We start from the raw sequence: 24,654 nt of genomic DNA on the forward strand, positions 1-24,654 counted from the left end.
CTCCGTCCCTTGCCTTTCTCTTTGGTTTACTTCTTTGTTTTTGGTGAAGCACACCTCCTGTGGCTTCCTGAGAGAGGGCGCAGGGCAGGCAGCCCACTGGCAGCCTTGCTTACCTGAAAACGTCTTTATTCCACTCTCAGAGTGAACTAATACTTTGGCCGATTCAGATTTCTGGTCTTTGGTTTGGAATTCCGATTTGGAAATCATTTTCCTCCAGAATTTTGAAGGCTTTATTCCATGGCCTTCTAGCTTCCAGTGTTGTGGTCAAAAAGTCTAAAACCATTGTAATTTCATTGTAATTTCCGGTTCTTCGTATTTGATCGCTTTTATAACCTCCCCCCGAACCCCTAAACCTCTGTAGGATTGTCTCCTTCCCCTGGTGTTCTGAAATTTCACAATAATGTGGCTTGGTGTGCGTCTGTTTTCATCCACTGTGCTGGAGACAGTGAGTTTTTGATCTAGCAACTCATGCCCTTAAGTTCTGGGGATTTTGTTTCTTTGTTTGTTTGAGATGGAGTCTTGCTCTGTGACCCAGGCTGGAGTGCAGTGGCGCAGTCTAAGCTCACTGCAACCTCCACCTAGCGAATTCAAGTGATTCTCGTGCTTCAGCCTCCTGAGTAGCTGGGATTACAGTCGCGTGCCACCACACCTGGCTAGTTTTTGTATTTTTAGTAAAGATGGGATTTCACCATGTTGGTTAGGCTGGTCTCAAACCTCTGACCTCGTGATCCTCCTGCCTCAGCTTCCCAAAATGCTGGGATTACAGGTGTGAGCCACCACACCCAGCTTTTTAAAAAATAATTTTAAAAATAATTACTTCTCTCCTTCTTTCCCCCCCCGAGTTGTTTCTTTCTGTAACTTCTATTATTTGAATTGGGAGAATCATTCACTAATTTTTTCATATTTTATCTCTCTCTCTCTTTTTAAGAGATGATGGGGGTCTTGCTCTGTTCCCAGGCTGGAGTGCAGGGGCACGATCATAGTTCACTGCAGCCTCAACCTCCAGGGCACAAGCAATCCTCCTGCCTCAGCCTCCGAGTAGCTGGGGAATATAGGCATATACCACCATCATCATATTTTCTTTTCATTTTCATTCTTTGTCTTTTTCTGCTTTTTGGGAGACTTCCTCGATTTATCTTGTAGCTCCCTAGGAAGACTTTTTTTGTATTGTATTCCATTCCTGTCTTGTGGGTCCAGTATCTTATTTTCTCTCTCTTACGTTAATTATAGGATTTTTCTTTCAAGAGTTCTTCTCTGTGAGTGGTCTGTATTTGATCCGGAGTTCCTTCTTTTTGTTTAATTGACTGGTTTGATCCGTGTCTTTAATGTTAGGGGCTCCTTGCTGTCTGGGGATTCCTGGTTGCCTGTTTATTTTAAAAGTGGGGGACTAACAACTTTGAGCTGGAAGGGATTTGAGGGAGCAAAAGTAGACATATGTCCCTACCATCTTAGCCAAGTCATACAGCCTTTTGTTTCTCTCATTTATTTCATGTTAAAAAGTGGGAAAAAAAAATCCATAGTCCACGCCCTGAAAAATAAATCAGCAACTGTAATAGCTACTCTTGAGCCCAAAGAAAATTACATCTTTCCCTCCTCAGCCCTCAAAGAAGAACGTGGAACTATCCCCCCCCCCAATTTTCTATTGCAAAAAATAGCACGAGATTAGTACGTGAAATTTGTGACATGTGTAAACTGCTCTAAAATTGTGAATAGGTTTAGAAACCTTTTCTCCCTCCTCTCTACTCCCACAGTCCTGAATCACCAGCCCAGCCTTCTGGCTCATCACTTCCTGCTTGGTGAGTTGCATGCATGTCTTATCTCCATGACGATGCTCCAAGCCACTGGAGAGCAGGGTGCATGCCCAATTCATCTCAGCGTCTTCTGTAGCCCACATCAGGGAAGGCTGACAAACAGCGAAGGGCATTCTCAAGACCTTCATGTCCTCTCCTTCGCACACACAGTTAGCCCCCACAGGAGTTTATGTGGTGAATGAAAAAAGAAACCCACAAGAACATAATTGAGATGTAATTCCATTCTGATCTCTAATCTCTTTACCTTTGCATCCTCCCACGTATGAATAGGATGGTCCATGATCCTGAGGGCAGTCAAACAGCCAGGGAGCACCAGTTTAATCCTCAGGGTTTGCAGGGAAAGGAAGGCTGTGGAGACCCAACTGCACAGCAAAACCAGTGATGTACGCAGAGGACAGGCTACAAATTAAATCCGAACTTCATGGTTTGGTGTTCAAGGCTCTCCATTGCCGCTCCTTGGACATCTGCAAGGCTTCTAGCAGCTCTCCCTATCTGGGGCCTGACCTTTAGTCAGTCTTGCATGTAGAAGAATCATTTTCAGATACCAAGTGTCTCATGTCCTTTCTTTGTCCAAGAACTTACAGCTGATTTTTTTGTTTTGTTTTGTTTTTTGAGACAGAGTCTCACTCTGTCACCAGGCACCAGGCTGGCGTGCAGTGGCGTGATTTCAGCTTACTGCAACCTCCGCCTCCTGGGTTCAAGCAATTCTCCTGCCTCAGCCTCCCGAGTAGCTAGAACTACAGGCGTGCACCACCACACCCAGCTGATTTTTTGTATTTTTTAGTAGAGACGTGGTTTCACCATGTTGGTCTGGATGGTCTTGATCTCTTGACTTCGTGATCTGCCCACCTCAGCCTCCCAAAGTGCTGGGATTACAGGACTGAGCCACTGTGCCCGGCCGCAGCTGATTTCTTTTGGATCTGTTTCAAATAGCTCTCCAGCCTAAACTTCAGGACATCCTCATGAATGCCTCACCACTCCACTGCACATGTAAATCCATGCCTCTGTATTTTTCCGTCTATTGTTTCCCAGACTGATAACACCCGCGCCCTCTCAGCAACAATAATTGCTGAGGTTTAGTGAGCACTTACTTTGGGCCAGGCACTGTGCTGGTATTGCTTGTGGGTTATTTTACTAAATCCTCTCCTCAGCAGATGAGGAAATTGAGTGACAGAGAGGGTATGTCACTTGCCCACAGCCATGGAGCTACTTAACTTTGGAGCTGGAGCTCCAAGCCAGGCAAACCCAGCCCGGCCAGCCCAGGCTCCCTGGCTCAGCTCAACTCCTCACTGCTAAACTGCCTCAACCCAAGACTTATCTTCCAGGAAATATTTTTTGGAAGAACTGAGGACCCTGGCTGTGACTCTGCAACATCTATGTGTTGCTGGCTTGTGGCGTGGAGCTGCCTTTACGCCTTCCTCCTTCTGTGTCCCCTTTCTCAGTCACTTCGTCTTGCTGCTTTTGAGAAGCTGAAGTCTGATTTTTCACCACTGCCTCAGCACAGGGCCTGAGAGTCACGGTCTGCCGCCATTCCTCCAGCCAGAGAGCAGTCTGCTGGGAGGGGAGAGGTTGCATTGGCCTGAGGGCCTAGCAGGGCAGAGTGAGCAGGACAAGGAGACAGCTGCCTGTCCAAGGCCACAGCAGAACTGAGAGGGCACCGATGCCCCGGGTCACGGTCAGGGGTAGATGCAATCCTGGGAATCAGACTTGGGAGCCACTAGCCTGTGCTAGCCAGGAGGGCAAAGGCAGGCCCAGCCCGGGGACATGGGGCCCAGGCAGCCAGCCAGGGGTCCTCAAGGTAGTAACAGAGCACCCCTGAGGGGAAAGGGTAGATGGAGAGGGCAGGCAAGGCCTTCTCATCAGCAGAACTTTGGGGAGGGGGTATCTTCTCTTCAGATGTCCCCAAAAGTACCAGGCATCCATGTCCTTGTGCAGATAGCTATAAAAAGGCTAATGCTGTGCCCCCCGCCCCGCCCCTGGTCCCCAGTTGCTGGCCAAGAACTCAAATGAGGCTGGAGAGCCCACCACTGCCATGCTCACGGGGATCTGCTAGGGCTGGGCTCGGGTGGATGAGAAAGGCTATGGCCCGCGTCTCTGTCCCAGCTTTGCGCATCTGTTTCTTGCCTGGTCACCCCACCTCTGTGTCCTGTCTCTTCAAATACCCTGCTCGCCACCCGCAGACCATTCTCCTTGGAAAGCTGTGTCATCTTGTCGTTCCTGTGCTCAAGAACCCAGAATCTCTTCTAAGGCCTCTAAGACAAAATCCAAGCTTCTTATCCCAGAGTTCCAGCCCTACCTAAATCTGACCCCTGGTCTCTGAAGCCCCCTGGTCGCCTGCCACTGGAACCCAAGTGCTCTCCTCTCACTGAAACTTCCTCATTATTCCCAAGATACATGCCAGTCGCTCTTGCCTGTTTGATGTTGAGTGGAACAGTGAAAGGAGCATGGGCTATGCTTCCTGTGTGTCCTCGGGCAAGTCACCCAGTGTCTCTGTGCCTCCTGCTGCTTACCTGGGAAATACTTAAAAAGCTGTTTTGAGAATTAGAATGTTTGCTTACAAAGTGCCAGGCACACAGTAGGTGCTCAATACACGCACAGTGCCCACCATGCCGTGCTCTGGGTGCCCCTGACCTGACGGCCTGCCTTGTTTCTGACTGGCTGAGTTCCTGCCTCCTACCAGGCCCCTCTCTAGATGCACCTTCACATGCAGCCTGCCCTGCGTGCCTCACTGAGCGTGGCAAGGGAAGGAAAAGCAGCATTTGCCTATCCCTCGCTGGGCACAGACCCTGTGGGGGCGTGGAGATCCCTGATGGTGGTGGCGAATCCTCCCAGGGGGCCTCCTTGTGCTAGGCCTGCCCCGGCCCGTTGTGTGCACTAACTCACAGAAGTCCTGATGGAAACTCACGTCCATAGATGAAGGTTCCTAAATGGCTTTCTGCTCTGTCCAGCCTAGTTGATGTGGTCTCCCTGGCCCTTTGGTCTTAGCTTCCCCATCCAGCGGCCTCCAAGTGGCTAAGAGGAGATTTTATCTAGAAGTGAAACCCTGCAGTCTAAAATGCAGAGTCTCCTGTGTGTTGTTCAGGCCAATCCCGTTAGAGAAGGGTTTGAAAGAGAACCACCTTCACCAGCCCTGCCACCCAGCCTGCAGCCGGCTCCCTTGCTGCACTTCATGTCAAGCCTTGGGATTTCATTAGGGTTCTCTGCCCAGAGCACCCATTCCTCTGGGCCTGCCTGGAAAATGCAAGCCTTGCTCCTCTGTGGTCCTACCATCTCCAATGGACGCTCATATGTGTGGGTCAAGGTCATTGCCCTCTGCCTCCATTCCCAGGGCACCTTGTCCGGCCCCTGATTGCACCCTCTGCAGATGTCTGCCTCCTCGGCAAACCCCTCCCCTGGGCTGAGTCCCTGAGGGCAGGGGCTGTGTGGTGTTCATGTCTGTATTTCAGTACTTGGCACAGAGCCTGGCACGCAGCAGGCCCTGGTGTTAGGGATGAAGGGAGGGAGGAAGGGGACGGGGTGGAATAGGCATCAGGGCAGAGGGAACGGTGGTCATGTTTCTGGTTGGTTCCTCCCAAGGTGGGGCAGTCACAGGCCCCTGCCTGACTCAGAAAGGGAGGCCTCTGTGGACACCCTGGAGTTCCCCTCCCCGAGAGCCCCAGCCACGCAGCTCCCTCCAGACCCCCGGGAGATGCCAGTCTTTGAGATGCATCAACTTTCTTAGAGAAAATCGCTGAATATGCTCAGTAATTTTTTTTGACATTTTCCCTGTTCAGGAGCTTGTGATTTCAGATTAATCACATCCACATACATTTAGACTGTCGGCTTGGAAGGGAAAATTGGAATTTTATTACTGCATGATTTCATCCAAAGCTATCTTACCAACACTAAAAGGTTGTCTACAATGAGGTGCAAATCACGACAAAACATTTTGCCTCCGGGACCAAGCTCAAGGCAGGAGGCCAAGGGGACCGGCGGGGTGGTGGGTGGGGGCTGCAGGGGGGCCTGGTGGGCACAGTCGAAGCCCCTTCAGTGGCCTAAAGAGACCTGTGCGAGCCACCCTCACTGCTGCCTCTTCCTCAGCAAAATATCTCATTTCCGTCCTCTCTCTAGGTCTCCCACGGCCCTTACTCCGGGAATGGCTGTTCATGACTAACTCCTGTCTTCCCCTTGGCAGGTACCATGACCAGCAGGATGTAACTAGTAACTTTCTGGGCGCCATGTGGCTCATCTCCATCACATTCCTTTCCATTGGTTATGGAGACATGGTGCCCCACACATACTGTGGGAAAGGTGTCTGTCTCCTCACTGGCATCATGGTGAGTACTCTCCTCTGCCCATCCCCCTACCCCCAAAATGTGGCAAAGAGCAGAACGCCTTCTTGCAAGCACAGGGGGGGCCTTCCCAGCCACAGCGTGGGGGGCAGCTGTTAGTTAACAGACCTGCATGCGTGTCCCCGACACATAAAAAGGCGGGTGGAAAATCCGCAATGGTTTCTCACTTTTCAGTTGACTTTTCTAAGGTAAGAATGGGTTCCTGGCAGCTAATGGTCTGTTCACAGCTCCCTCAAAATGGGCTGGGTGACGCTGGTCCTGGTCCGGTGCTCTGCTGCCCGCCCCACTGCTGCGCAGCCGCCCAGGTTGCTCGCCTCCAGTGAGTATTGGGGCTTGCAGTTTATGGTCCTCCCTTCTGTTCGCTCGGCCCCACTGACCTTGGTACCATTTCTGATCATGTTTAGCTGGAACTCACAGAAGCCCGGTCTGGGGAAAGAGCAGCTAGTCGGCCTTCAGGACCTGTGTCCTGGACAGGGCTGGCCACACGGCCCTGGGCCTGCTCCTGCCTTTTCAGTCTTCTGCTTCCGCCTCGGCCTTTGGAGGGGCTGGGTTCTGAGTGCCAGGTGCTTTGCGGCACTGGCATGCGGTGAGGCTGTGATCCTGTGATCCCATCCCCAGGTGCCCAGCAGGTGTGCCGTGCCCTTTCCAGGTGTATCTCTCCTGCCCAGTGCCCTGCTACCCACACTCAACACACACTCGCAGAGGAGGCACACATTCCCGCCTGTCACATGGCCATCGCGGTGTGGCGTATGGGAGGGATGTGGGGTCTGAGTTTCTGCTCGCTGTGGACCCTAGGCCAGGCACTCTGCCTGTGGGACCTGAGCATCCTCCAGGGTGAAGTGGAGATGGATGGCCCGCCCCGCCCTCCCCACCGGTTTGTGCAAGGACCAAATGCAATGATTTATGTGAAAGTGATTTGAAAACCAAAAGTAGCCACACAAAGGTCAGTGTGGGTGGCGTGCTCAGTGTCCTTCGGTTGCAAGTTGGTGAAGTGTTCCCTTGGCCTTGTCGCACTTGGGGTCCAGGACAGGCAGCTGCTGCTCTTTGGCCTTCATCCTGGAATCCTAGAGCAGTGTCACAGCAGGGCTGGATACTCTTTTCAGAGGAGGAGACTGAGGCTGAGAGAGGAAAGCACAGCTAAGCCTGGCGATGGTGGGAGGTGGGCCGGCCGTCTGTGCGGTGGCTCTGCATCTCTGTGGCTGGAGACTGCAGCCCTCCCCAGGACACACCCCTCCGCAGCCCCTCACATCTTTGTGAAAACCCTTCCTTGCAGTGATCCCTTAGATTCCACTTGTCACCCCCATTGCTCCCAGGAGGGATGAAGACCCTCTTTCTGGAAGGGCAGTGACCCCTTTCTGCAGTGGAAAGGGAGGGCCCAGCTCTTCCTGCAGGGTCTGTGTGAACGCCTCACCGGCACTGGGGGCTGCCCCCCACTCCGCTCTGCCTCACTGGCTTCCTGGGGCTGATCGGGTGGACCAGATAGTCAGACTCAGCTGATGGGAGCAGAGCAGGCCCTGGGGCCAGTGGCCTACTGAGCTGCAGGCGCCAGGCCCTCTCCTCCTTTCTGACTCCAGTCCAGGGCAGGTTCCTATTAGCAGGCAGGTCCCAAGACGGCAGCTAATGACAGAAAGCTTAGTGCTGGGGCGGTGATAAATCATGGGTAAGTGCAAGGCTTTAGAACAAACACCTCCCATCGGTTAGTAGGAGTCTGTCTGGCACAGCACCAACTGTCACGAGGAAACCAGGGAAGGACACTTCTTACCAGAGAGAAATGAAATGCCACCAAAGGCCAAGGCTTTCCTTCTTAGAGCCACTCCTGGGGCGTGGGCTCTGTGCCTCAGAACCAGCTCTCAGCCAGGGCCGGCACAGAGCCGGGTGGCCAATAGGTGGCTGGGGCCTGCGGGGAGCCTCTGTTATTTTAAAATACCAGCCTTTCTCCCTCTCGGCACGTAGCTGTGCCCCATCCAAGAAGCGGCCCCCTAAGGACCCCTGGATCCTGGACTCCGCATCTCCTGGCCCTACTCTGGCACAGCTGAGCAGAACATGCGAGACCCCTGCCCCACCCACCCCTGCCTCTCTTTAGGGGTCTGGGGGGCTGCTTGTCTTTCAGCACCCCCTTTGGCTGCCTGGATCTACAGCGCTCCCCCGAAGGGAGTGTTCTGTTCCCTATGGATTGAGGTGTGATCAAAGTGAAAAGAACAAATGGATGAGAAGGAGCCGGCCCCCACCTTCACCTTCCATATGAAAAATACAGCCCGGGCCTTTTATCTCCCCTTTTGTGCAAAACCCTGCGCATAAATATGTACCTTTCTATAGACGGGAATGGGGAGGTTTCCGCTGTTCGTTGTCAGTGTTTCTCACCCAAATTAAAGTCAGTCGCCTCACTCTGGGGTCAGCCACATTGAGGAACCCCGGTGGCGTTTTCCTAGCAAATGTGATTTTTCTAGCTGAGTCACTCCTAGCCAGGGAGGATCCTTTCCCCTCCTCCTCCCAACCTCCAACACTATGTATAGCTCCCAATTATTACTGCAAGTGCCTTTACTAAAGGTAGGGCTTCCTGTTTGGTTACCATGGACACCACGAAGGCCAAGGCAAGGCCCGCTTGGGAAGGAAAAGGAAGGATCTGTGTGTGTGCATGGCCTGTAAATAGTCTTAATCATTGTTTTCTCTTGGCAAATCCCAGTAACAATGTAATTATCAACCATTAAGCAGGGTGTATAACTGTCTGAACGACTTGCCATGGCTGGCACAGACCTGGTGTGTTTGAGAGATTTCATCCCCAAAAGCAGCTCCTTCAAAGTCCAGCATCTTTCCTTCCATAAGGATTTTTTTCATGATCGCAGTGACAACACAGTAGAGAAAAAGCTGTCAATATTTAGTATCCAGAACTGGAAATGACAGTGCAACTTAAAAGATGTGCAGTGCTGACCTGCGGGTTCTGCGGCCGTCTGGGAGCCCCTGGAGCCCCCAAGTCCGCTTGGCATGACTTGGTTTCAGTCTGGCCTCTTTCTAAAGCTAGACTCGCTCTGTGGACCCTTGGTGAGTTATGGCCAAACAGGCAAAAGCTTCCGGATATCTGCTGGGACACTGAGCTTTTCCCCAATGACCTCATGACAGAGGCCTCTGAATGGCAAAGGGAACGTGATGGTGAAGTGAAAGGTAGCACAAATTGAGCCATTTTGGGAGGAGGCAGAAAGAGGGCTCAGCAAGACATCTGCTTAATGTCAGTTTTAGATGAGCCTCTCCCGAAGCACCTTACTTTCCAACCAATTGATGTTATTTTCGTTGTTGCAGAAACAGAATCCAACTGTAAATCCTCCAGGCTTCCCTCCTCCATTTGTCACTTTCGTTTGTGTTTTATTTTATTTTATGCTTCTTTAGTTAAGAACACCTCATACTTTTCCCCTTGGGATGCTTGTTTTTCCAGCTTCTAAGGTTTTCCAGCTGGAAAATGTTTCTTGAAAACAAGAGGTAGGAGGACTGGTGTGGAGGAGTCTCGGTCCAGATTTGGGTCCGAATCTCTAGAGCTGGGCGTGTTCACCCCGTCCCAGCCGCCCTCCCTCTGTGCACCTCCTGCTCTCTGCTCGCCCACCTGCCTTGGGAGGTTCCGCCTCATCAGAAGTGGACCCCATCCCCTCCCCTTGCCCCACGGAACTGGAAGTTGGATAGAGCAGATCCAAGGACTCCAGTTGGTGTGCCCTGTGGTTCAGGACTTGGCATATCTGAAAGCAAAAGACTGAGTCATGGACCTTCCCCCCAGTCTGACCCCGGGGAAGTCACAGCAGCAGCTGCTGACCGTTCCCATGCTGCTCCCTCCCTCCTCACACTCCCCCTCTGCCCACCAGACATTTCTAAGATTCCACCATTAGCCTGGCCCTGGGCGATTTTTCTCTTAAAACTAACCTGCATCACTGCCAGCTGACACAGCACTGCCAGGCTGCCCCCGTGGCCTGCCAGACTATTAACTCACCTCAGTGAAAGGACCCAACATCCCAAAGGGGACCCAGGGGACAGCCGATCCTTATACCACTTGAAGATGGACACAGCAAGGCGGAGTTCCATGGCACTTCCTTCATGTCCTCTAAAGAGCCAAAATGGACCCTTAACTTCTGGCTCAAGCCTTAGGCTCCTCATTCTTCTTTCCTCTCTCAATCCCAGCAGCCCGTCATTTTTTCTTATTCCTCAGCCTCCTCCTTGTCTCTTTCCCTTCCCACCCTTGCTGTTTGGGGTGCAACACACTTTATTCCCCATCTCTTTCTCTGCCCAGCTTGACCTGTCCCTGTACCCACCTCCCTTCTCTTTCCTCCTCTTCTCTTCTTTCCTCTTCTCTTCTCTTCTTTCTCTCCTCTGCTCTCCTCTCCCCTCTCCCTCCCCCCCCCCCCCCCCCCCCCTCCCCCCCCCCTACTCTCCCCTCCCCTGTCCCCCCTCCCCTCTCCCCTCTTCCCTCTCTCCTTCCCCGCCTTTCCCCTCCCCTCACCTCCCTTCCTCTCCTCTTCCTTTGTCTTCTATCCCCTCTTCCTTTTCCCTCCCTGCACCCTGCACGGTCTGCAGAGGCTCAGCAATCTAGGCTTCAGTATACTTCCACCACTTTCTGAAGGCTGCTGATGTCTGACCCCATCTTGATGAGGTCACCTCTTAATGGAAAAGACCAGGTTAGGTGTCATTACTGGTGACTTCCCTAATTACATCCAGTTAATGGAAAAATGAAGTTGAGAGCATCCATTTAAGTTGGAATTAAGGGTTAAGAATGCAGCATCCTCTAGTGAGATACTCACAAGGGAGTCATGACATCTTTATGTTGAAAGAAACTGGGAAGTGTCATCCAGTCCACTGTCCTGCCTCCAGAGAGAAATTTATCTTCATCACAGAGATAGATGGTTCCCTAGACAAAACACTTTAGCTTCTAATTAAAAGCACCCCTTCATTCAACCAGCCACACTGTGGGCCATGGCAAGAGCTGTGGAACACCCCATCTAGACCCTGGAAATTTGGGATGGTGGATGATTGATTGTTGTGACTGAACTCCCAAAGTAGCATGGTGCAGGGAAGCTCCCTCTTCAGGCCTCTTGGACTCCAGCTTTCAGGGATGACTTAAGTCGAGTTTTGCCTGGACCTAGGGAGAGGAAGGAGAATCGAGCCTGGGGAGAACCCGCTCCATCTGACGTTCCATTTTTAACGCTATGATATAGCCCTCTTTTTGGGCTTTCAGCCCAAAGTACTTTTGGAACTCCATATAAAGGAGAGGGATGACACTCCGTCCGGTTGAGGGGAAGGCAGCACACATCTTCCCTCTAGGATGGCTGCTTTTAAGCTATTTTTTGCTTTTGGGGGCCTGGCTAAACTGATTACAGCTACAGACCAGGCTGTCCAACTGCCCAGGTCCTTTGAAAATTGGGCACAGAGTCTCCTGTAAGTCACAGAAGCTGAAAAAACACAGCCGTCCTCGAACAAAAGAGGAAAATGAGGTCAGAAAAGGAAAGTTCACACAGACTTGGTTCTTTTCACTTTGTTGTCCTGGAAATGGGAGGTCAACCAATGTGCTGAGAAACACGAGATTGTTTTAATGGGGACCCTTGTGGGAAACTGGGAGAAAGCATTGTGAACTTCAAGCACATCGAAACTTCACACAGGCTAGCCTTTGTCAGCCTGCGGGATAAAGAGAGAAAGGGATTCTAAAAGAGAGAGTAGGGAATGGATCCACCCATGTGCATTCCTTCCAAGTCGGTTATAGACTACAGTACCTTCGAGAAACAGTCTTGTCTGCTTCTCACACATTTTGTAAGACCTGATGAGCCAAAAATGTTATTGACGGATGCCTTCCATTCTGGGACCTCAACCGCTAGACTGGGTTCTGTGGCAACTAGAATTGTCATTTGGCATCTGGGATTCAGTCATTGGCTTTTTTTTTTTTTTTTTTTTTTTTTTGAGATGGAGTCTAGCTCTGTCACCTATGCTAGAGAGTACAGTGGCGCAATCTCTGCCCACTGCAACCTTTGCCTCCTGGGTTCAAGTGATTCTTCTGCCTCAGCCTCCCAAGTAGCTGGGATTACAAGCACCTGCCGCCATGCCCAGCTAATTTTTGTATTCTTAGTAGAGACGGGGTTTCACTGTGTTGGCCAGGCTGGTTTCAAATTCCTGACTTCGTGATCCGCCCACCTGGGCCTCCCAAAGTGCTGGGATTACAGGCGTGAGGCACCGCGCCCGGCCCTGTTGTTGGCTTTAATAAGTTCATCATCTCTTTCCATGAGTGGTGGTCAGGGCAGCGCAGGGCACAGCGTGCAGGCAGAGGGTGATGATCTTTGACAAGAGTCCACTTGCAGGACGGGCTGACCCCCGCTGCCTGCAGAAGAGCCAGGGGGAGGAGTGAGTCTCTGACTTCCCCCTGTGCTCACCAGCCAGCCCAGAAGCACAGCAATGATGTAAAAATGCATCAGGAGAATGTTGGAATGTGCAGGGAATTCCCTGCTTATTTCCCAGTCAGTCAAGCATGCACCCAGAGGATTCAGAGAGGGAAAGCGAGTCCCATCATTCTTGGGGCTCAGCAGAGCGTGCTTCCTTGCCCACCCTCCCCCAGGATCCCCTGCCATGGACCTACCGAGCAGACTAGGATCCCTGTTCTGGAAAATCCCAAGGGTCTGCTGTGGCCTCACTTAACATCCTGGTTTTGATCCAGAGGGAGTGGTGTTGTCTTTAAAATCTCTGCATGATGGCGAATTCATGAGCCTCCCGGTGAAGGCAGGAAGGAACCGACTCCTTGTGCTGAGTCATAGCCGAAAACTTCAGGTGAAAAGGCCCAACTGTAGAGCAAACACAGTCACTGAGTGCACGTGTTCGTGCCAACCTGGGTACACTCTGTGAAACAAGCCCTGGGGAAAGGTATTGCCTCTTCATTAGATTATTTTCAGGAACACTCTCAGCCACTGGCAGGTGGCGGCCCAGCTGATGCCCTGCGTTCTCTCCTTCCGCGCCGCTGGGCCAGCGCTGGCAGTGGGATGGAGACCTTCGTGAGGGAGAGGGGGCCCGAGTGCGTGCTGGCCCCTCTGTCCTTTGCTGCACACCTTGGCAGGGGACCAAGTGATTATCTGTTGGTTAAACCCCTCAAAGCCTGGGTGCCACCCAGCGTCCTTCTCCATTGAGAACTGGCTAGCTCAGTCCCCCAGAGGTCAGCTGCAGAGCATAAGCCAAGAGGCACCGCAGGCCCTTTATGGGTCGGGACATCAGAGTCCTGACAGGTTTCGACAGATTTTGTGGCTTGGTTGTGACCGGCCAGAGAACTCAAGTTTCCACTTCTGTCCCAGGACACTACCCCCGTGGGCGCCAGGTGTGTTGAGTCTGTCGTCTTGCCTCTTAATGATATGTTCTTTCCCTTCTGGTCCTCTTGGTGTCCCCCCACAGGGTGCAGGCTGCACTGCCCTTGTGGTGGCCGTGGTGGCCCGAAAGCTGGAACTCACCAAAGCAGAGAAGCACGTTCACAACTTCATGATGGACACCCAGCTCACCAAGCGGGTAAGATGCCACACAGCCATGTCTTATGGGGGACTTAAGGCCACCGTGGAAGCCAATCAGAAAGCAAATGGTCTCGTAGCATGGGTTTTCACCAGGCTTTTAAAGGGTATGTTTGAGGGAGCCCCAGACATAGGCAAACGGCCTCCGCAAAATGGAAATGGCATCTCCACACACCGGTTCCTGTCTTCCGTTCAATCACTGTGCATGGGTCAGACAGCCACATGATTTTCCTGAGAGTTTCATCAGTAGCCTACAATGGTATAACCTGCCCCTTTGCCTGATGATACCAAATAAATCACCCAGTGTGAAGCAGTACTTTTTGTTTATGCTCAAATATTTTCAGGATTCTCATTAGGAAGGGCAAAACGATATTGAAAATGTGCTAAAAAAGTCTAATCCCTTAAAAAAATCACTTAAAGAATCATTCTAGGCCGGCACGGTGGCTCACGCCTGTAATCCCAGCACTTTGGGAGGCTGAGGCGGGCTAATAACGAGATCAAGAGATCAAGACCATCCTGGCCAACATGATGAAACCCTATCTCTACTAAAAATACAAAACTTAGCCTGGTGTGGTGGTGTGCGCCTATAGTCCCAGCTACTTGGGAGGCTGAGGCGGGAGAATCACCTGAACCTGGGAAGTGGAGGTTGCAGTGAGCTGAGATCACGCCGCTGCACTCCATCCCGGTAACAGAGCGAGACTCCATCTCAAAAAAAAAAAAAAAAAAGAATAATTCTAGTAGAGCCCACATTCCTAAATAAAATTGTTCATCAAAACATTATCATCCAATTTTTCCCTTTTGGGTTTTCCCGGTAACGTTTCTCACTTGAACCATTATGAAAGTGGCTAAGGAAGATGAAGAACTGAAAATATGCAGGAATGGGTAGACCATTTAGCTGCTGAACGCTGGACACCCCACTGACTTGTCAGAGACGAAAAGGCCCATTTAGAAGAGACAGATAGAAGCCTTCCAGAATAACAGCAGGCCAAATGGGCAAGGCAGGAGCTGTTTATTCAAGGACAGCTTTTATGGAAAATCTTTAGAACTACAGCCTGAAGGAAGGTCAGTAAGATGATTTCTTGCAAGACTGTCCTCTTTCTGAGACAAGACAGAACGAAAGCCCTGTGCCCCTGTCTCCGCCTCCTTGGTCTTTTTCATTTAGGACTGAAGTAGGTTAAGGGACCCATGAGCAACCAAATGTTGATTGGGGGTTTTGAAAGCTAGAGAAGATATTCAGCGATTAGTGTTGCACAGCAGCAAAAATGTGTTAGAAACAAAGGCAGGAAGGGAGAACAAAGAGAGAGAGAATGACAGAGGGAGCTGCGAGGGAGCTCTCGGGGAAGGCCGTGGGAGAGTGTGCAGTCACCACGGCCTCTCCAGTTTCTCAGCAGAATTATTTATGGTGTTTGATTGTCTGGTCTTTGATTACATTTATTGGATTCTTTAAAGAGCCTTCACAGATGTTAAAAGGAACTGGGACAGGCAAATATTCTTATGTCGTTGACATTCAAGTGTTGGTACATCACGGCCCTGAGCGATCCGCTGCACCAAAAAAAGCCATGATTTGTCACATCACGATGGCAGTGATTGAAGGCTGTTACCAGAGTCAGGCCTGCCGGGAACCCTGCCACTTGGCCACTCTCTTTCGGCCCCCTCTAATAACAGGTGCAGAAGTCATGTTCAGTATTGAGGAAATGACTCAAGTTATTGAAACACCTAAATGCAAATCCACTAGCATCTAATTTCCTGAAGCAATTTTCACTGAATTGCAACTACATGCCGGAGTGAGGGGAGGGAGATGTCTTGCCTCCAAAACCCTCTCATAAGCTGTTTACCAAGAGTAGGGACATTAGCAGTCTCTGTTTATTCTATTTTCTTTTTTAAGCCAAGTATATTCTTTGTATTTCGTGTTATTCCTTTGTCCTCTCCATTTTTCACCAAGTAAATCAGACGCTAAGGGAAAATAAAGCTGAGGAAAGCCAGCTCCTTTGTATGCCAGGAAAATAAACAATTTTTTCTGCAATGTAATTGTAGAAGATGAGATTGTGGTTGCTAATTTTAATCTTTCAAAGATGATTCCCTAACATCCTCCTCAATTCCACTTACTTCTTGAAAAGTAGGACTGAAAATCAAATCAACAAATATTTATGGCTCATCCATGAATGTAAGGTAGCTTTTTAATCAAATAACATCTCACTTTTCTGAGAACACTTCAATCTGTTGAAATGTCCCGTTAGTATCCAATATCTTTTCTCAAGGAAACAAATAACACAGAAGAGATGGTTCTTACAGAGAGAAGGTTTTCAAAGCAGGCACTAGAACTTCTGAAGGTTCTTTTACATAACCTTAGTTGAAATGAAACTGGATGCGTGGGTCCTTGGTCCACTCTGGTTTGAGCTGACTCTGACCTGCTCACAAGAGAAGCCCACTTTTCTTCCTCTGGGGATGGCTGGCCTGCCCTCTGTCCAAATGGCCCATTGCATCCAACTGGAGTGGCTCATTGGTCAAGATGCTAAACTTAGTCTGTTCATAACATCTCAGTGAACTTTCAGAGAAAGATCTGATGTGGAAGGAGTTGACGGTGGCATAATTGCAACCTCTTTGGAGTGGACAGTCAGTGTATTTGACAGATGAAAGCAGTCTCTTACCAGTATCTGCTACCTTGATGTTCAAACGCCTAAGCAAAACGAAGAATGGAATTGTAGCTATTACTCATAAATCATACCCAAATAGTTCTAGTGTTTATTCATCTTGCTGTAAAGGCTGCAGTCTAGCCTTTGCCAAGAGAGCCAGCACTATTTTTATTTATTTACTTGTGGGGAGGGAAGAGGGTCTGATAGCACCGGGTAAGAACTCGGTTTCTGGTTTTCCTGAATCCCATGCCTATCTTCTTTCCTTGTGTAACTTATCAACCCTGGTGGCAACGTCATTTCTGTATTTAATTTGATCAGGTCTTCCCACACTGACTTTGCAGTGTCACTGCCATTGTTATTCCATAATTATAACTTATTGCTAACCCCTGGGCTACTAGATAATACATAAGTACATGACACACAGAGGGACTGGAAGAAGATACTAGAGCCCCATCCTTTCTGCCACTCAGCGCTTCCATGTCCCCATCTTTCTGCTTTATGTAACTAAACATCCATCACAGAGGTCACTCCCTGGGTACCACACTCTGTACTCTGGGGGCACCAAGATGAGTAAAAGGTGGTCCTTACCCCCATCCTTAACCTCTGATGGCCGACGGCCCTCAGGGAGCACTGCTGCTGCTGCTGCTGCTGCTTCCTCCTCCTCTTCCTCCTCTTCCTCTTCTTCTTCTTCCTCTTCTTCCTCTTTCATTCTTCTTCTTCATTATTTCTTCTCCTTCTTCGACAGAGTCTCACTCTGTCACCCAGGCTGGAGTGCAGTGGCGCGATCTTGGCTCACTGCAACCTCTGCCTCCCAGGTTCAAGCAATTCTCCTGCCTCAGTCTCCCAAGTAGCTGGGACTACAGGTGCACGCCACCACACCCAACTAATTTTTTATATTTTTAGTAAAGACGGGGTTTCACCATATTGGCCAGGCTTGTCTTGAACTCCTGACCTTGTGATCCAGCCGCCTTGACCTCCCAAAGTGCTGGGATTGCAGGGTGAGCCACCATGCCCCGCCCAGAGAGCACTCTTTCTTATCAAAGGCAGAGTGGGCTGCCATGGACACACTTGGCTTGGGAGGCACCGTGGACCGGAGATATTTTGTTTGCAGTACCTATTCTCCACATCAAGCCATAGTGAGCAGAACCTTCAGACAGCACCGTGGGTGTGTGCTGAGGATCATCTCCTTCTGGCTGCAAGAGTTTCTTGCCCCAAGTAGCTCATCCAAGTACACTTCAATGAGGAAGATCAAAACTAAACCCACAACTTCCCTAAACGAGTTCCTTCTAACTTCCCTGGTATGCTCGTGACATCGTGTTCTTCCAGACTCCACGCCTAAAGATTTAGCTCCATTTCTGACTCCTCTGGGCCCTGGACCCCACAGGGGTCTGAGCACTTTCGGAGCCTGATTTAACCCTGCCGTGGCTGTTCACGCTTGCCTGCCTCTCCAGGGCCTCTGCCCCGCCACACTTGAAGCCACCATCTTCTCTGGGCCTGCGTCTTCTCATCTGGGTTTGCGTGGCTCATCCGTAAGCATCCTTCCAGCTGAAATACACACTGTTCTATGACTGCGCCCAGTCTGTCTTGGACAGACCTTCGTGCGTGACGTCGTTTCTGTTACATCACAGCAGCCTGCCACCTGCTCTCCTCGCGTGGGCCTCTGCTTTCCTATGGTCCTCCTCAGACTCTCAGGCTTAGCTTTGAACATATTTCTTCCTGCTCAAAAACCTTTAAGTAGTTCCCCACCTACTATCTCCTGAATGACACTAAAGAAAACTTTTCTTTAATTACGCGCATATGCCAAAATTCGATCATAACCTTGCTAGAAAAAATTTTCTTCAGCTGGCTAATTCAAAGATGACTCTTAGTAGAAGTATTTCATAGGAAAACGATGGTGATCACTGAGGTACCAGATACCGAGGGTCTGGCTAAAGGACGGCGAACGGACAGCTGGTTGGGCTCCAGAGTGGGTTTCCAGAATGAGTCTTTATCACTTTAAAATTGATCGATAATCAATAGGGCAGTTACGAGGAATGCTAATTCTCCCCAGAAGAGGATTATCAATTACATCACACACAAAGTTCCGTCCCAGACAGACTGGGTGCAGGTTTTCTTCAGCAACAGTCACAGAGACATTGTGCGTTTATGCTGGAAGGGCCCTTCGGGATGAGCCACTCCGACCCAGATGAGAAGACGCAGGCCCAGAAAGGGGCAGGGTGGGCCCCCGGCCGATGCAGGATCCAGTTTGCTCTCAGACCATCAGTCAGGCAGCTCTAGGGTGGTCAGTTCCTTAGATCCCAGCAAGGGATTAGGGCCCTGGGCCTGCTGAAGAGAAAAGCCAGCTAAGTCCTCCCTGACAGTATCACATAAACAGCATTATAGAATTATCCACCACCCGTGACCATATTGCTACAGGGAGGACTTCAAGCTCCAACTCTGAACCACAGAAATACATCTCTCTCTCCACCCAATTTCCTGCCAGCCAGAAGACTGGAGCTGCCCGTTCTAAGGGGTCAGTGAGAGCCCCCGGGTGAGGCACGCAGAGAAGCCTGCAAAGGCAGCGTGGAATAGAACAGGGGGAGGAAAAAAAGCAGGCGCAAGTGGGGTGATGAAAGAGAGGGCAGCCGGCGAAGCCAGAGCAAGTCTGCGGGGCGGCGATGAGGGGAGAGTGGGGTTGGCAAATGGGAAAGAGGAACTGGCCCCTTCTCTAGTCCTGTGTGTAATGGACACCTTCAGTCAGGGTCTGTGAAGACTGGGCCGGCTTGCAGGTTCTCCGATAGAGATCTGATCATCACCCAGCCTAGATTCAACCCAGGTAACTCCTTGAAGTTGCAGTCATGCACCGCATAGCGTTTCAGTCAATGATGGAGCACACACACCCAGGTGGCGTCCGAAGGCTACAGAGGAGCTGAAAAATGCCTATCCCCTCGTGATTTGTTACGGTTGCCTGCAGTGCAGGAACATGCATGCAGGCTGTAGCCTAGGAGCAGCAGACATGCCATACAGCCTAGGTGTGTAGTAGGCTGTACCAACTGGGTTTGTTTAAGTACACTCTGCGATGTTCACACAGTGAAGAAATTGTCCAAGATGCATGTATTTAAATCACACCCACCGGCCGGGCCTCCCTTCCCCCGTCTCCAACCTCCAAGTAGAATACTTCCCTGGCAAGGATTCCTGGCAACATAATGGGCATACTAGTGATTTCTTCCCTGGGGGGTGGGCTCTGCCAATGGGACTCCTGGAATTTCCCAGGTCTCCTGTGGCTGCTGGAGGCTTAGGGTGCCCAAGAAGGGTGTTCCTTTCATTCCCCTTGTACTTCTGCCCCAAGCATCCTTGCTGCAACTGACAGCCTCTCTGTAATACCAAGTAGCAGGTTACCTGGGCAGAGAGGTGGGCAGAGCAAGTCACTGGCATGGGATGCTATGGCCAAGTGCCAAGGAAGAGATGTGTGTTATGTTTTATACTTTCTTGTGGGTTGGGGAAATTAGAGGGAAGGAAGCTGACGTTTATTGGACAGGGAGACTAACAAAGGCACCACGTATTGAGGATATGGCCAGGCTCTGTGTTAATGTTTTCAAGTATACTCTCATTTAATCAACAGAGTAATCCCATTTCACAGATGCAGGTAGCACTTGCATCATTCTGCAGCCCCGGACCCTGCTTTGTGGTGGTGGTTCTTTAAGCACTTATTACCTGATGCTCTAATACAAACTGCATACGGTCTCCTCCACAAGATTGCAAGTTCCATCAGGGCAGGAATGTTACTGATTTGTTCGCTGTGGTATTCTCACTTGCTAGAACAGCGTCTGGCCCACTGTAGGTGCTCATTAGCTGTTCCTGAAATGTGTGAATAAGGAGAGACTCAGAAGTTCAGCAGTGGGTCCAATGTGGAGCTCGTGATCCTGTCTATTTGTCAAGTTTTTCTGAGGCCTAATGAAACAATGCAGACATATGGCTTAGCACAGAGCCTGGCACATAGTAAGCACTCAGTAAACGTTACCTGTCACTGTAATTTGCAAGGTCTTCATTGGACCGCTTTCTTGCCTACGCCCATTCATCTCAGAGCCCTTCCTAAAGCGGGTCGTAGAGCCCATTCTCTGGCTCCAGTCAGAGTGAAAGCAGTTTTTTGGTAGAGAGTTTCTGGGCTTGCAGAAAACAATCAGCCCGTTTGTTTGTGGGTTTTGGAGGCAGGACAGCTGGACTTCCATTCACGAAGGGTCCTCTTCTAACCGTCCCCAAAGCCATCCAATTGTGGCCAACCTTGAGCCACTCTTCCCAGCTTACTGCTTCCGTCTCAAGCCCTGCCCCATTCCACTGCTGTACCCTGAGAGTGCCTTTTGGCCCTGGTGCCTCTGCCCACCAGGAGAGGTCAGGAGGTACCCCAGCCTCCATCAGGGAAGGGTGCATGAAGCCCTTTGGAAGCTCGGTAAACCTGAGGAAGGGCACATGACCTCATCTGCTCCCGACTCCAACAATGCAATGCTCAGATCAATCACCCAGGTGAGCTGGAGGGAGACCCTGACCACAATAGCATTTACTGTCCACCTGGGAAAGCACTGTGCGGTTAAAAGCCTATTTCTTTTTCTCTTGCAGATATTGATCTACTTAGTTTTGTGCCAGGCTGTTTGCTGGTAATTAATTTCAGAGTCAGTGCAAGGGCTGGCAGCTAACATCCCTTTCCCGAATGCGCGGTGGCCTCCCTCCAAACTCATAAAGATGATGTGACTGCCTCTGTCTGCTACCCGAGCCGTGCTGTGACTTCAATATCTTTCATTTGGGCTGAAGTTAAGTGCAGGACCTGGACTCTGTGTTCTGTCACATTGCTAAGTGAGGGCTATGATTATTAAAAAAAAAAAAAAAAACCAATGTTCTTTCCAATTCCTTGATCCTGGAAAACAGGAAATGATGTCATTTGTTTCCTTCAGTCCACATGAAAACCTTTGGCTCTTCCTGGACCTGGCTCTTGTTTTGACTGCCATTAGCTAGCTGTGTGATTCTGGCTCTCACATCCCATCTCTGAAGTGGTTTCCTCATATGGCCAATGAGGGGTTTGAGTTAGGTGATATTAACTAATATCTGTGTGGTACTTTACATTCTAGATAGCATTCAAACCCACACTGACTCAGTTTGCCATTTATAATTGCCTAGTCTTGATCTGTGTCTCGGTTTCTTCATCTGTAAGATGGGGACACTGTTAGTACCTCCCCGATAGGGTTGTGGTGAGGATTACAGAAGCTTGGGGCTGGGCGTGGTGGCTCACGTCCGTAACTCCAGCACTGTGGGAGGCTGAGGGGGGTGGATCACAAGGTCAAGAGATCAAGAGCATCCTGGCCAACATGAGGAAACCCCGTCTCTACTAAAAATTCAAAAATTAGCTGGGCGTAGCGGCGTGCACCTGTAGTCCCAGATACTTGGGAGGCTGAGGCAAGAGAATCTCTTGAACCCAGGAGGCAGAGGTTGCAGTGAGCCGAGATTGGGCCACTGCACTCCAGCCTGAGCGACAAGAGCAGAACTCCCGTCTGAAAAAAAAAAAAAGCTTAGACACATGAAGTACTCAGACCTGTGGCTGCACCTGGTAGATGTTAGCTGTCGCCCCCAGCACCGTCATCATCACCTCATAGCAGCCCTAAGGTGAGCCTTTATTTTTCCCATCTTATAGATAATGAAGCATTTGCTCTTAAACTGCTTAATAATTGACAGAGCAGGGATTCACCTGCAAACTTCCCAGTTTCTTTGAGGCTTTCTAAGAGGCTAAGTGGCCAGGGAAACTGAAGAAATGACACATCAAATTGCCCCCTCTCCCTGCAAAAGGAGCACTGTAGTATTAAATGTGTGCTCTGCAGAAGGCAAGGCTTCCCTTCCATGCTGCCTTTTTTTTGCCAGAAGGCCGCTGTTCACTCTAGCCCCCTAAGCAGGACCCCAGAGACCACGCTGTCCTCTCCTGGACACCCACAGTTTCCAGCTTCTCACCACAACCTGCTTCCTTTCAGGCAAGAAAGTTCCAGAGGCGGGTAATTAAGTCATTTAAAACCATTTTCATGGTGGATCTTTACTGAATTTTTTAAAAGCAATATTTATGTCCCTTAGACATTTCTGAGAAGACTTAGCTGTTCTTTTAAAAACATCACTTCAGCGCCAATGAAAAATAGAATCCAGCCTTAGTAATAAATTTTAAAAACATACACACACAAAAGTTATCAGCCTGCAAAACAATGTTTCCTAGCCTTCCCACACGTCTTGGGATTTTAACAACGTCCCATCTGTTGATGTCAGTCAGAAGAAGCAGGTCTGTATTCTCTAATTTTATTAAAACCCTTTCTGGCTAGTAACCTGATTTCTATTAGGCTGGCCTCCTTACTCTCAGGCCCCAGGCCTGTGGACCTGTGCCAATCCACATGGCTGACAGAAATGGGGATGATTAATCAAAAATCTGTTTAGCTTGTGCTTAATAAGGAATGTTTTCTCTTGCTCTTGTTACTAATTGCCGAAGATGTCTGTGTTTGGATTAAAACTTTGTCCCCTGCCATCTGGATGCCATTGATATATCTCAGCTCAGTCGTGAGCTTGGTGATATCAGTGGTTTCCATGTCAACAGATGACAGCGTCATATGTGGAAATCGTATGATTTCAGTGCACAGTGAAGGAGCCAGCCTTGGGAATGAGGAAGCTCTGCTTTCACACCTAAATATCTTCACTGATTTTCAGACATTGCTTTGAAATTTTTCTGTTTTGTGCCAATTACATTTACATGCAAAATTGCAGTGCAAATGTTTTTGGCCATTTGGGAAAAGAGACAATGGGCTTGCTGATACCTACCGTTCCAATCAGTGGGAAAGACATCTTCTCAAAGAAGTCTTTTAAAATCTCCAGGTGACAGGAAATCTGTTTACTCTCTGAATCCAAGCAATGTACCATATACGCCGTGGCAATCTCAGGTAAAGCTCAGAAGTCTGCACGTAAGGGTGGCAGTGGTATATTGCTAGCTATTTTCCAAGGGGACCCCGGGACTCAAGGTCTCATGTAGCCTGTCTAAATCTATCATCGGCAACAGCAGTCAAGAGACAGTACTGAAATAATTAAGGAAAAAAAGAAAGAAAGAAAGAAACACCCTTCAACTTCAAGCTCTGGTCTGCAGTGTCCAATAGAATATTAATAAGAGATGAATTTTAATCATCTTTTTTTGTTTGTTTTGAGACAGTTTCGCTCTTGTTGCCCAGGCTGGAGTGCAATGATGGCCATCTCAGCTCACTGCGACCTCTGCCTCCTAGGTTCAAGCAATTCTCCTGCCTTGGCCTCTCAAGTAGCTGGGATTACAGGCATGCACCACCATACCTGGCTAATTTTGTATTTTTCTTAGAGACAGGGTTTCACTACATTGGCCAGGCTGGTCTCAAACTCTTAACCTCTGGTGATCCTCCCGCCTTGGCCTCCCAAAGTACTGGGATTATACGTGTGAGCTAATGCTCCCAGCCTTAATCATCTTTTCTAGGAATTTCATGATTTTGATTAAGAAAATAGATCATTGGAAAATTGTTTCTGTATGAGGTAGACTGCAGTAGCAACCACAAAAAAACATATTATGTGAACCTAGGAAAATGAACCTGATAGCAGCCTACTTTATTTATTCTTAGATCAAGAATGCTGCAGCCAACGTCCTTCGGGAAACGTGGTTAATCTATAAACACACAAAGCTGCTAAAGAAGATTGACCATGCCAAAGTCAGGAAGCACCAGAGGAAGTTCCTCCAGGCTATCCACCAGTGAGTATGCCACAGCGGTTCAGCCGTCACATGGCCAGGCTAGGAGTGGCGGGACTCCTACAACTCTGTCAGTACTTTCTCACGTACCTAGGAGGCACAGAAGAAATCCGTTCTGTTCCACTCAGCAAGTGGAGTGGTGAACTGGGTCTGATCATTCACTGACTGCACCACCACGTGCCAGGAATTGGGCAGGCTGCTCTGGAAGGTAAAAGCTAGAGTAAGAACCTCTAAGGGCTTTCACATTCTATACCCATACACACACCCCGTACATCACACACCCCACACACAGTATACATCACACACACCGGACACACTACACACACTATACATCACACACCCTGCATATCACACACCCCACACACACTATACATCACACACACCATACACACTACACACACTATACATCACACATACCACACATCACACACACCATACATACCACACACACTATACATCACACACACCGTACACACTACACACACTATACATCACACACACCACACATCACACACACTATACATACCACACACACTATTCATCAGACACACACCATACATCACACACACCATACACACACACACACACATACCACACACATACACACCACACACACAC

The 24,654-nt window shown here is 49.6% G+C and overlaps 1 protein-coding gene across 3 annotated transcripts in view; it reads left to right on the forward strand.

The window, feature by feature from the left end:
- KCNN3 (potassium calcium-activated channel subfamily N member 3) overlaps positions 1-24,654 on the forward strand; it is a 167,152-nt gene that overhangs the window by 136,453 nt on the left and 6,045 nt on the right. For all 3 annotated transcript variants that reach the window (XM_032265108.1, XM_032265109.1, XM_032265110.1), the window contains exons 4-6: positions 5,986-6,127; positions 13,538-13,648; positions 23,912-24,039. In XM_032265108.1, the coding sequence (XP_032120999.1) occupies positions 5,986-6,127; positions 13,538-13,648; positions 23,912-24,039 (381 nt within the window). The remainder of the gene's footprint in view (positions 1-5,985; positions 6,128-13,537; positions 13,649-23,911; positions 24,040-24,654) is intronic.

This window comes from Sapajus apella, unplaced genomic scaffold (genome assembly GCF_009761245.1).
Source record: "Sapajus apella isolate SASKATOON/1434 unplaced genomic scaffold, GSC_monkey_1.0 scaffold148, whole genome shotgun sequence".
Lineage (NCBI taxonomy): Eukaryota > Metazoa > Chordata > Mammalia > Primates > Cebidae > Sapajus > Sapajus apella.